The following is a 13,676-nucleotide window of genomic DNA, read 5'->3' as shown; positions in this document are numbered from 1 at the left end:
AGGTAAATAAATAAATACATGTATTTCATGTGCTTTTTTATATTTTTAAAATATTTCCTACAAAAGAAAATTTTTAAGTCTTCTTAAAAGGTGATTTCAATGAGCACACATAAGTACATGTATGTTCTTCTCCTTGTAGGGGAAACAAAAAAGATGGTCACGCTGACCATTTTAGATGATCTGGAGCCAGAGGATAATGAAAGTATCCTAATCAGCCTCATCCATACTGAAGGAGGGAGTCGGATTCTGCCCAGTTTTGACACTGTCACGGTGATTATTCTGGCGAGTGACAACGTGGCAGGAGTTATCAGCTTCCAGACAGCCTCACGGTCGGTTATTGGTCGTGAAGGTGGGTTCTTTGTGTTGACCACACTCAGTGTGTGTAACTCTCACTTCCATCTCCATGCTTTCTGTTCATTACAACTTACAGCAGTTGTTTGTATCACCATTCAGAGAATGCCAGCAAGCAGAGAGTAGCCTCAGACTTGGCATCTATTTATTTGAATTTTTGGCTCTTGGAAGAGTAGGACTGGAGAGGATGAGTACACCATTTCCAAAACCGTCTCATATATCATCATCTGTGCTTTCTCTTTTTTCTCTGAAGATCATGCCTTGCTTCTCTTGGTATTGCATTTTAAAGCTCCTTTTAGCGTGTCGTGTCCTATTCATTTATACCCTATTCCAGAACTGTTTGTGTCTCCCATCATGCACATCTATTGGTAACAATAAGCAAATCTCATATATCCATAAATCTTCTAGGAAGCATTCCCATAGAAAGATTAAGATCACATCTTCCCTTTTCCTGATTCAATAACTTGATGTTTTAAAGTTTTCTGTTTATGTGGTTGATTTAGGAATGTAGCAATCTTTCTGTCATCACTCGGTCATGATGTTTGAGAAGTAATAATAATAATAAATTGTATTATTACTATTATTAATTATTATTATTATTATTATTATTGATGTTGTTATTGTTATTATTGTTATTATTGTTATTATTGTTATTATTATTATTATTTTATATGGAGGAAAGGTTGCTACTAGTGCTTTAGAAGAGCACGTTGTGTGTTTCATCTAAGGTTTGATGCAGTTTTCCATAGGATAGTAACAGTACTAATGGTGATTGCTTTTGGCAGCCTTTGCTGGAATTTCAGTGTATTGCAGTATCATATTTCTCTGACATGTAAACTGATGGGCAGGAAAAGTTGTCAAAACAGAAAACTTGCTGTCCAGGAATGTGTACATTGCATTTTTTGTTGGGTCTTTCTCAACCAAATGTGTTGTGTTCGATTTGTTTGTGTATTTTCCAGAAATGAAAGAGCATAATAAGTTTTCTTACTTTTTATTTTTTCCGATCTAGATATGGTTTGTGTTAATTCTGTGCCTGGTTTTTGTCCTTTATTCCTCTACATTTGCAGTTCTGATCCACCTGCCAAGCCAGCTGCAATCTGTCAGGCTAAGAAAAGCTGTTAATGAGCTCAAGGAATTAATACAAACTGTCTCATACCCAAAGATTATGGTGACCCTGAATATTTTTCACTGGTTAATCATTCACAGTATGCTAAAAATGCTGTCCATTTGGAGCTAATTACTTTGCTCTAGTTTGGAAATTATTTGGTTCCAATTTCTTCCAGCTTGTGAAAGAACGTTGTCTTTCAGCAAGAAAAAACAATCAAACTAATTCCCTTTCATAAAACAAAACAAAATGAAAATAAAAAAGGGTTAGATTATTTCAGTGTTTTATTTCATTTTTGGTATCAAACTTTTCTGTTCTGAAAAAAAAAATTGTCAGACACAGAACCAAATATGGTTATCTTTTTTATCTATTGTACTATTTAGCAATTTCTGTCAAGTAAATCTGTATTATTTTCAAGCTGTGCATATTATTTATCACCTTTAGTAGAGGCAATGGAACATTTGTCCGGCTATGACTGTGTTAGAGGAAAATGCACTGCAGTAGCTTGAAATAAGGAAGAAGAGGAGGAAGGCTGAGCCCCCTTCTTCTCCATGATAAATGTAAAAATCTAAAGGGGTAGAAAACATAGCTAAAAGTTACAATACTCAAAATACTGGAACCAGCATAATAACACTTTGAATCTTCAGAAATTGATTATTACTTGTATTAGTATTTATTTCTGGATAGGGATACCAAAGATATTGGTAAAACTGACCAAGAAATATGGGTCAGTAATTAACTACTTGCGGCCAGTAATAGTGAAAAATTGTACTTCAGGTTTCTTCTTAGTGTTTGGATTACAGTGGAGGAGGCTTCTGCATCATTAGGAGTTTTGGCCCAGTGTTCAGTGAAAATTCATTATATTACATAATATTGTATTGAAATAAGCTTTGTCTAAATTGTGCATTCTGCGGTGGTATTAAAGGAACCATTTTTCATTAAGTATTTATTTGTTGACAATGATTATGCAAAATTCTCAAACAGGATAAAATGAACAGTGCAGTGTTAAATGACATAATAAATTAACTTCAGGGGAACCTAAAAACTGGCAGGCTATCCTCAGATATCTGACTGTGGAAGCAGAATCCTTGTGATATCAATAAATTTTGAATTATTTTACTATCTTTGAAGCAACATGCAACAACTTAAGACAAAGTGTCGATACATCTTCAAGGCTTAAATGACATCTGAAATGTTGAGGCTAAATAACACATATAATTCTATCTATTTGAAAATTAATGTATGCAATTGTTCCGTTATTTCTTCACAGTTTTATATTTTAATTAATTACATTAAGGTCTCGTGGAGTCAGTTCATCATATCTCTTTTAGTAGCCAATATACATGCATCTCGCTAATATTTCCTTACCAAAAAAACCCGAACATATCTAGAAAATGTTCAAATTGTTCTTGCCAGTTTTAGCTGTGCTATAATACACCAGAATAGCCAGATAGTACCATAAATTAAATAGAGACTGGCTGGGCTGCTCAGTTCTTTATACCATGGAGTAAGAAGCCACTTAACACCACATCTTCTCTTTTGCTTTCATATAATTAATCTATCTCAATGTTTCTCAATATGTTTTCTTCTAAGCATGTACATAACACATACCAGAAGATGGAATTATTCCAGATTTTGCAACAGTGAAAAAAAATCAAATTTATGTTTAGTTTTGTTCATCTTTAGTAAGAAAATGAAACCTCAGTAGTGCAGATTAGTTCGTATTTCATGTCTTTGAAAGCCAATGCAACACTGGCAAACTTGAATTCTGTGTGCTTGAAAAATGCTGTTGACATAGAGAAGCAATACACTCCCATGTAACGCAAGTAAAACAATAAAAATACCATAACTGCTTCTTGTACGTGCACATTGTCAAATGATATTGATTAAACCAGGAATTATAAGACATTATATTTTAAATTTATTTTAATTAGAAATATTTTAGTTTGGAATATTTTATTTTTAAAATTATAAATTATTTAATATTAGCATTTTCTGGATATTTTATTTTCTAACACTGATAATATTGGTAAGCTCAAACTCACATAGGTGGAACTTAGAAGTAATTACACAGGTTTTTCTGCATGCACCATGTAAGTCACTAGACCCTGCAAATATTAGGAGAGTATATATTCCTTGCCAGTTAGCTGCTGTAGAAAAGTATTTGTGGTGCATACAACATTTTCTATGTTATAGTTCACAGACAGGTATTACTTTTCTATTTGTGCATGTTTTGATGAGCATTTACTTTCAAAGTTATTAATCTGTACCAGGTTCCCTCATATTTTGATAGTTCTTTCCAAGAGTGAACTAAAAGCAGAAAAGCCCAGCACAAAAGAATTTAGGTTTTTTTTGTTTGTTTGTTTCAGTCTTAAAAAAAATACATGTAATATAACTACTTTTGAGCTCGCTATTAAAAATATGAATGTTTTTCAGCAAAAAAATATTTTAACTCATGCATTTTTTGGCTTCTCATTTTTATAATTGATACGTAGGAGAGGAAACCCCAAAATGTTGTGTTTTACCTTTTATTCCTAGGAGAACAGCTGCAATTCCACGTTGTAAGAACTGCCCCAGGACTGGGAAATGTTACTGTTGAATGGAAAATAGTTGGGCATAATGTCAAACAGAATTTTGAAAACTATTCTGGAATCCTCTTTTTTCCTGAGGTAAGTCTATAAACAAAGCTAATGGCTACAGGAGAATATTGTCATTAGGACTGAGCTGGGGAAACTAGTCTTTGTTTCTTGGTCTGATTATTTACTTTTATCCCTTACTCTTTGAGTTCTAAACTGGAGGGAGTTTATAGGTTTTTATACTTTTTGTTTCTTGAAGGTATTGTTCAAAATACATATGATACAGTGATATAACTTGTATTTTATACAATAATGACTAATCACTTTACCTATAAAATAAATAGGAGACATTGAATGCAACATTGTATGTTCACTTGCTGGATGACCATATTCCTGAAGAGAAAGAAGAATACCAGATCATCCTATACAACATCAAAACAGAAGGTAATGCAGAACTGTAGACTCCTATGTATTAAAACTACCATGGAGCAGTGTCATATTTTTGTATGTATCCAGCTTGGAGGTGTAGGACAACTAGTGTAAACTACATGAAGTTCATTTGCATTTTATTGAAACATATATATGAAAAACCCACAGCATCTTTGCAGTTTTCATTAATTGGTTTTAATCCTGATTTAACTCTGCCTGTTTAATTCAGTGGTTATTTGCTTCTCTTTAACTGAACACAAACTTGAGCTTAGTAATGTATTCCGGATAACATTGCCATGAAATAAGTGGATATTTTTCTTTTAAAGCAATCTTGTCATGCCAGCTTTCTGATCTGTCTCTGAATTTAAGGTCAGAATATTTTATTCTTGCCATTCAAATTTATAATGAGAAAAGAAGCATGAAACTGCATCCCTCCTGAAAATACCGTGTGTTAAACTGAAATTAATGTCTAAACACAAAACTAATGTGACATGGATTGTGTTGCTTCTAGGTGCCTTACCAACTTGCCAAAATTATTTGTTGACTTGTGGAATTTGTCAGGATAAGCGTAAATAGATACAACAACAGTTACTGGGAAAGGGAGTGATTTCGTAATGGAAATGTTGAGAAGTTGAATATAATTTTAGCTTTCGGAGTTAATTCCTGGGAAAACTTTCTCTTTCCTTTGACAATAGAGAAAGTTTAGTGAAGTCGATATTTGGCACTAGCCTATTAAGTTTTCTCGTTTTTTAATATGTTTTTGTGACTCTTTATTTACTACGCATACAATTTTTGTTGTGTTCCACACCATGTTCCACATTCCACACCATCCATAAACTTCAGTGAGTGCATTGTGCAATTGGTTTGGTTTCATTTATATTCTTACAGACCGTCATTTCAATGTAATAATAGCAGTAATGTAAGACCAAAACGAAAGTTGCATAACACTTTATTCACTATAGTCTTTTGATCCTTTTGCAGGAGTTTCTCCTTCAGGTGCTGCTGTTTTGGACAGTCAAGGATATGAAGCTGTTCTGACAGTAGAAGCAAGTGATGAACCACATGGAGTCTTGAATTTTGCTTCCCCATCCAGGGTAGTTTTAATTCCAGAGGAAAACAAAACAGTTCAGCTTTTTGTTAACAGAGAATTCGGATCTCTAGGTTTGTATAATGACTCTAAGAGAAAGGAAATTCTGTTTTGGTAATCATCAGGTAAATGAAAGCCATGACAGGGAGGCTGGAGATTTTAAACAATCTTGGATACACTAGGTACTCTCATAGCTTCTAAGCTTCTGCAGGCTTAGAAACCTAGTTTTATCTAAATCTGGAACCATTGTCCTCATTTCCACAGCAAGGAGTCTGTGAGCTGTGGCAAAACTAGTTGGCTATTAGGGTGACAACCTTTAGTGCAATGAATCTGCCTCCAAATGTTAGACTCTCCAAAAGAAATAAAAAACATAGGAGAAAAGGAGCTTGTATGCAATGATCATTCCCACATATTTCCACTCTAAGCTTCCAGAAGCCTGCAGATTGGGAAAGTCCCATGGAAAATGTTGCATTCAGATCACTAATTTCTGTTTATGTCTCCTCTGATAATTTCTTATTCCAAATAACATGATATTGAATCAATTTGTCTTTAACATCCATAAATTTAAGTCGCACTTAATTCCAGAATTTAACAATTGGCTGTGTGCAAAAATATTTTCTTGTGTTTGTTGCCTAAGAATTTAAACTTCTATTGTGAGATGACATGTAATAATTTCCCATTTACCTTTTTAGACCAGTCAGTGATAATGACTCTTAGTTTCTTTTGCTATGTCTGTTTTGAAGTGAAGTGACCAGTTACAAAGAATGTTCAGGATCTGGACACACCACCAATTTGTGGAGGCATTTGAATGGCATTTCTGTTTTCCAAATTCTTTCTTAGTATCAATCAGTATCTAATTTACTTTCAGAATACTGCTTAGGAAACTAATGCTTTAAGATAAGTATACATAGTATATGTAACATCTCTTACTTTAATTAAAGTCCATCATTATTTATTTAAACTAAGATTCTTTTATACCTTATATTTTATTTCATACAGACTAGCTTTGAATGTCATCTGTCATTTTATCTCCAGGATCACTCTCTTTTTATTTGCAACTTGACTTACTCTGACAGATTAGTGAGACATCATAGGTTTATTATAAAAAAAACATGTCTAACTTTTATTCTTGGTAACATTTATCAGTATGTTCCCTAATTTTTATTCTGTGTTGGGGTCTATGTCGATCTACCTGAGAAGGAGACTGGATTTGTTAAGCTGTAGTTCACAGCACTGTCTTTAGAGCCTTTCCAGGTATCAGTTGCTCCTGAAACGCTACTTCCCTTGGCACCAAACCTGATATTAATAATACATTAGATGTCCCAGGTAATACTTCAGCAATGTCCAAAGCACCTCAAATATCTGAATACACTTGGTCCTAATGCTTTTTGAGTCCTGTGAGGTTGGAGAAATCACCAAAGGCTGGACTAAAAGCACGTTAAGAACAATAACAATATTCCATTGGCTCCAGATTAATCTTTTAATCCTTCTGCTTTGCAGTTAGGCTTTTCATTTTGTAGGTGAGAAATTGATCTCTTTTCTTTGTCTGTTCCAGTAAGCATTACCTAAAAATTGATTATTTTTTTCTATTCCTACAAATTAAACAGGTGCTATCAACATTACGTATGCCACAGTTCCAGGATTGCTCACCTTGAGTAATGAGACAGAAGGGACCTTGGCTGAACCAGGAGCTGATTATATAGCAGTTTCTGACTCACTGGTTTTGGAAGAAGGAGAAACATCAGCTGCCATAAATATTACTATTCTAGAGGTAAATTCTAAACCCTTTTGTTCCATACTGATCTATATGACATCAGAAGAGGAATATTTTAGAACCTAAAGCTCACAACCTATGTAACACTTGAAGCTATATATATTTCACTGTCATTTAGAAAGATGGCTTTTTATGTTAATGTTAAAATCATGGAAGGACAAATAATGACAGAAAGCAGCTCTACCTATGCATAAATGGAATTCAGCTGTCTCATTAACACTTGGCTATCTGATATTCGGAACTGTGTAATTCATTGCTTACTACAAGCCCTTACTTTCTCAGTGGTTGGGTTTATACCTTTAAAATTGGGTAAAAATTTATTCACAAGATTAGTTTGGTGTCACCAGAGTCTTTTTTTATGTAATATAATGTCTCACTTCATCAGGATAATAAATTTTACACCCAATAAGAGTATTTCATGAAAATAGAAAAACTAAATTAATTCTAGTGTTGTTATAATATGAGAGACTCCTAGTGTGTTTCTTTTTGGTGACTTCTGTGACAGTTTCTCAAAGGAAAATGAAAAGATTTACTGAATTTGTGTGTTGCAGGATGATGTACCAGAGGTGCAAGAGTTCTTCTTGGTTAATTTAACTTCAGTGGAACTCATCATGAACCATTCAACTTCATCCCCACCTCGACTGGGTAAAACAACTTCTACAGAATTATCTTTGGTTTTCCTTTTACGTGAATTGCGTGAAGATTATATTACTCTGGCATTTTAGCATGATTCCACTTACTTGCTATGTATGCCAATATGAGACAGGATATTCTGAAAGAAACTTTGTAGAATATCAAACATATTCATTATTACACTTGCTTCTTCTTATTTTTTTTAAGCTCTAAGAATTAAAAAGTGATTTTGATAGAGGAGTTAGTAATTAACAGTTGGAGAACACAATTAGTTGAAAAGTTTTAGTACTAGAATGTTGATCTGATTTTCATTTCCAAGTGCATAATGGAAACAAAAATGTAAAAAAATCCCTAACTTTATGTAATTACTTTGTTCACTCTTTTTAAAGTATCTTTTTAAAATTCTTTCTCAGATTTACTTCTAGGAGTCGCATCGTATGGTTTTCCTAATCTTCCGGTAAACTTCACTATAATTTGCTTACTTAGCTCCTTGTTCTGCTTCTGAATTCAGTAGCACAGATGCCATTGGTTTGAAGGACAATTAGATTATCCTGTGGTACTGAAGACTATTTATACTGATTATTTCTAACATCCTCTTTGATTCTTTCTCCTCTTCTTTGCATGCCTATAGAAGTGACAGAGTTAATTCGTTACAGATTGAAAGGTAACATTCAAGACTCATTCCTCACTTGTAGAGACTGAGCTGTGATTAAAATCTAAGCATAAAAATGGTAGCATATGAGTGCAAAGGGTTTTTCGGAACTAAACAGTACTGAATGCGGTGTAGTCTCACATTCCATTGTAAGAGATTGGTGATCTTTTTGAATCATGACCATTCAACCCTGCTGTGATATCTGGGGTTAAATGTACTCAGGATGAACAGATAATAGTTTAACCCATGAGACAGAAACTTGTGCTCACTGTAAGATGTCACTAGAAAGTCTGTTGTCAGATTGTTTTCTAATCTTGTTTTCCCTGATGGTGTATTTTGATTCTGACAATTTAACTCCTAGTTTGTGCAACGCATTTGTTTAGGATTTCTAGCAATCACATACGCTATACAAGATATTTGAAGTATTTCTTGGATGTGTCTAATGTCAAAAGAGATGGGGGTTCTGCAGATAATATAGGCATGTGCAGTCAGTCCTACACATCTGGAGCATATTGTATGTGCTGTATGGCCACGTGCATGCAATATGTGGAGTAGAACTGAACACACTGAACTTAAGTGACGCTCATTTCTGGTCTGAGGCTTCACTGATAAAGAGCAGGAATAGCAAACATAAAGAGGCTTCTGTTGTTTTCTTCGTGCTGCTCTTGCTCCTGTCTTCTAGAAAAGGTGGAAGAGCTTGACTCATACATAAGTATGAGGAATTAGAAAAATGGAAAATGGTCAACAGCTAGGAATGATGAAAGAAAAAGTAATACAATTAATGGGTACAAGAACGAGCTAAGATGGAGGAGGTGGCCATCAGGGGAGGAGGATGCCAGATATGAAATAAGAGGTCAGATGTTGAAAGCAAAGTATTACAGATGCCGGGTGAACTGATCACACAATGACACGATGAGACAAAATGCAAGTTAGGAGTGAAGATGAAAGGTCTGTAGTTGCTACAACTCCTCTGGGTTTCTAAAACTTGGTCACATTTCCACTGTTTGTGTAGAGGATTTGTGGCTACTGCTGATCTTCATCACTCCCATATAGGTTTGGATTCATGGCAATGAGCTTTTACTTTTATTCACTTATTCACACAAGTCTTTCCTATAGGTCTAACTATAGTATACATACTGTGGATTCAGTGGAGTCAGTCTAGTTGTAGAAATGGTCATCATTTCCTTCATTTCTTTTTGAGTCTTATTAAAAGTAAGTTGAAGTAACTTAAGGTAGTCATGCAGTGCTGTTGTCTGGACAAATCAAGGCACTATTTTCTAAGAAGAATCAAGTTCTGACCATCAAATTCTGGTCCTTGAAATCAGTAGAGATTTCTGGCTTTACTTTGTTATTCAGTATTTTTATGGTGTAATACATACAATAACCTTTCAGAGTTATTGTTAAGGTACATATGTCTCCATGAAGCAATATGATGTTACAGTACATAAACAGCCTGCAAAGAAATTAGTAATTCTGTATTTGTAGTAGAATCTGAGCTGTGTGCCAGTAAGGTTTATGATCAGGCACAGAAACATGAATAGAGGATGAAATATTGGATCATTTATTATTCTTTCTTTCTCATTTTCCCTCCCATATTCAGAATATCACAGTCTGCAAAAAGTTGAATGTCATCATAATAAATGCACACAATGAAGATAAATTAAGATTCCACGACAAATCTTTTTTTTGGTATTTCCTAAGTTTTCTGTGCTGTGTTTTACTTTCTAAATTTTCTTTAGTCTTTTTTTTGTATGCATTATTAAACGTAACAGTGATAATTCAAGGAACTGTTGCAATTCTGATAGTAAGCCTTTCCAGTTGTCTTGCTCACTACAATTTTCTCCTGCATTTTGGTAACACAAAATTATGTATTTATTTTACAAAACTAACAGAGATTTAAAAATTGCTTCTATGATGCTTGAACACAATGAAATTGGGCTTCATTTTTCTTCCATTTTTGTACTTCTGTTTTCCATTTTAGATGTGGAAGGTTTAGCTTCTCAAGTTATTATTGATGCTAATGATGGAGTGAGCGGAGTAATTGAATGGGGAAGTACCAAGTAAGTCTTGTCTCCTTGAAGAACTTGATGTGTCCATTGGTAATTGGGGTTGGCCAGTTATTTTCATTTTCAGTTAACAATAAAACTCCTACTAAACTCCTAGGAAGAAGGCACCCATTAACATAGACAGGCTTAACCCGTCATTAATAAACAGGAAAAAAACACAACCTCCTATAGCTCAACTCTATTTAGGCAAGAAACGTAGGTAAAAAACATTGTATTACACAATTGTAATGGTGCTGATATTGTGATGATGCCTTTTTCTTATAAAGCAGAGGAAATGATTTGAAGTGAAAATATGACCATCTACCATCTTATTAAAAATAACATACTCAGAAGGCGCTGAGATTTTTTTTTTTTAATTTGCTTTTTGTTTTAGTTTGGAAGTTAATGAATCTCACGGGAATCTGACAATAGTGGCACACCGAAACAGAGGATCATATGGCAATGTGTCTGTATTTTTTTACGCCCAAAATTTGGAGGCGCAGCTGGGTTTGGACTTTAATGTGATCTCAAGGGTAAGAAGCAAATTCTAAATTGAGCACTTTTAATTCCTTCAGCTTCCTCAAAAGAATGTCATCATGTTTATTCTGCAGAATAATCAGTAATACAGCTAGATTTTTCATCTTGTTTCAATTACTTTGTTCATCTGAATGAGAATAAAATCAGTCATCTTATTTTACTGTTTCTTTCTTTTTAAATATGGAAGTATTTTTATAAGACACATTGTAAACTTTCAAACGTCTGTCTCAAATACAATTTTACTCAAAGATTTTATATAAAGTTTCATATTTTTTACAGCAGAACTTTCAAAGTAAATTGCTCTTGTTTGCCCTCATTCTGCAATGTGCTGAACATTTTTATTTACGTTTTTAATCAATTTATTAGGACACAGAGATTATAGTTGTGCTTGCCTACTTTTCCATTGTATTTAATACAATTCTGTTTATCTTAGCTGAAAAATTCTTTGCATATTATCAACTGCTGTGTACTCAATGCTTTCTGTGTTTCAATGCTAGACTCTTTTTTTTGCTGATGGAGAAAGGAATAAATCTGTTGTTGTTACGATTTTTGATGATGATATTCCTGAAGGTGATGAGAAGTTCCAGTTAATTTTAACAAATCCCTCTCTGGGGCTGGAATTAGGGGAGAACACAACAGGTAAAACTTAGTTTTGATGTTATAATTCTCTTAAGATTGCATGGCAATCATTATAATTTCATTCTTCAGAATAATCTTATTTCAGAAAAGACCATTGCCGTGGCATAGTAGATCTTTATAGTCCTTTGGAAAGTTCTTAAACATCCCCGTGAATTCTTTGCAATTAACAAGGTAATACATAAAATAAAGAAACAAAAATTTGAAAGTGAGCTTCTTGATAAGAAAGTCTAAATTATACCTGTCTATAAATATTCCTAGGTAAACTAAAATACTTGCATAATCTCTTCAAATAATATTATGGACATTAAAGCGTTATATATACACTAAAGGAAAAAAAGATTGTGTTTGTATGTGTTTGATTTGTATATATATGCAATTATGTTTAACTGTGTTAATTAAATAATATTTCCATTATTTATTTCTCAAAAGCCACAATTACCATACTTGCCAATGATGATGGCCATGGAGTTTTGTCATTCAATAACAGTGACCACTTCTTCCTAAGAGAACAAACAGCTCTCCATTTGATGGAAAGTGTTGCAGTATTAAATATTATTAGAGAACCTCCTCAGGGGATATTTGGTACCGTGACTGTTCAATATCTTGTAAGCGAAATTAATTCTTCAGAGGCATCAGTGGATTTGACCCCTTCTCAAGGATATATTGTGCTGGAAGAGGGAGTCAGATTCAAGGTAATTTGATGATTTATACCAGAGAAGCAAAGAAAGTTTTTTAGGAATTGTTGGAAAGATTTCAGCAATGTCTTTGTTTTGTTTTGTTTTTGTTTTTCTGTATTTATTTTTTTCCTTATGTTTTCTTTCATTCTCAGAGTAAATTGGGTCATGGGATTGCAAGTACATTAAAATTAAAAATGCTCTTTTCTAGGTATTTCTTTCTTTGTAATGGATAATGTAAATTGAAAACAATATGATAGGTATATAATGTTTCTGAATGCATAGTAACATTTATTTTCACGTGTTCAGCATGTAGCTGAAACACAGACTTTGAAATGAAGTGATAATTTACAAGCATAAATACTTAAGGTTGAAGTAAAAATCCCATTATTTAATGTGATACTTCAGCTGGTCTAAACTGCACAGAGTGTGCTGCAAAAAATGTGAAACATAAACAGCTCGCAGAGTCTTAGTAACAGAAAATGTTTTATTGAACTCACTGCATCTGTATTGTCCCCACAAAAATGTCAGCTAGAAAATGAGCTAGCTTAAATTTGTAAAATCCTCAACCTTCTGAAGTTTAATGGCAGTTTATTTTATTATTTATTTTATGTTATTTATCAGTGAAGCTATGACCAGTAACAGGTTAGTATATTACGGCTAGTGGGATAGAATTGAAATAAACCTTTCTGGAAATGCTGGTTTTCAATTTCTGAACCTTAAATACATTTGGAACTGCAGTGCTGGGCAGCATGGCACATCTGTGGGAAGTCAAAGTCTTCTTAAAAAGACCTCTAAATATGGTTTATTGCAGATATAAACAGGGATCTAGAGGGTTTTGAAAACTGGTTTAGTTCTGGATCCATCATTAATAACTTTTTTTTCCTATAGCAAAGCTATATGTTGCTCTGTAAATTTTTGTCTGTTTGGGTAGTGGGAAGGATGGCAATGAGCCCCAAATGATAGTGAAAACACCTACCTCTCCCTAGATATTTCTCTGCTAATTCATGTCTGTCTTGAGAAGATCCTATTCTCATCCCCAGTGGTACAATAGAGGGAAAAGAAGCATCAGGAAGAGAGAGAGAAAATATTAAAAATATCCTTCCATTCTTGCCTTTTTCTCTTCTTTCTTCCCAGCATCAGTGGTAAAATTACCCTGTTGCCCTAGAGCCAA

At 33.8% G+C, this 13,676-nt stretch overlaps 1 protein-coding gene across 3 annotated transcripts in view; it reads left to right on the top strand.

Annotated features, from left to right (window-relative positions):
• Positions 1 to 13,676, top strand: part of ADGRV1 (adhesion G protein-coupled receptor V1) — a 275,120-nt gene that overhangs the window by 67,605 nt on the left and 193,839 nt on the right. For 2 of the 3 annotated variants that reach the window (XM_071801944.1, XM_071801946.1), the window contains exons 34-44: positions 140 to 349; positions 3,995 to 4,125; positions 4,377 to 4,476; positions 5,443 to 5,622; positions 7,156 to 7,319; positions 7,874 to 7,967; positions 8,587 to 8,619; positions 10,589 to 10,667; positions 11,047 to 11,185; positions 11,687 to 11,828; positions 12,258 to 12,520. In XM_071801944.1, the coding sequence (XP_071658045.1) occupies positions 140 to 349; positions 3,995 to 4,125; positions 4,377 to 4,476; positions 5,443 to 5,622; positions 7,156 to 7,319; positions 7,874 to 7,967; positions 8,587 to 8,619; positions 10,589 to 10,667; positions 11,047 to 11,185; positions 11,687 to 11,828; positions 12,258 to 12,520 (1,535 nt within the window). The remainder of the gene's footprint in view (positions 1 to 139; positions 350 to 3,994; positions 4,126 to 4,376; positions 4,477 to 5,442; positions 5,623 to 7,155; positions 7,320 to 7,873; positions 7,968 to 8,586; positions 8,620 to 10,588; positions 10,668 to 11,046; positions 11,186 to 11,686; positions 11,829 to 12,257; positions 12,521 to 13,676) is intronic. The other variant, XM_071801945.1, reaches the window with a different exon arrangement.

This window comes from Patagioenas fasciata, chromosome Z, assembly GCF_037038585.1.
Source record: "Patagioenas fasciata isolate bPatFas1 chromosome Z, bPatFas1.hap1, whole genome shotgun sequence".
In the NCBI taxonomy this organism is placed as follows: Eukaryota; Metazoa; Chordata; class Aves; order Columbiformes; family Columbidae; genus Patagioenas; species Patagioenas fasciata.
Note: the sequence above shows the minus strand (reverse complement) of the source record. Positions and strands in the feature narration are given on the sequence as shown.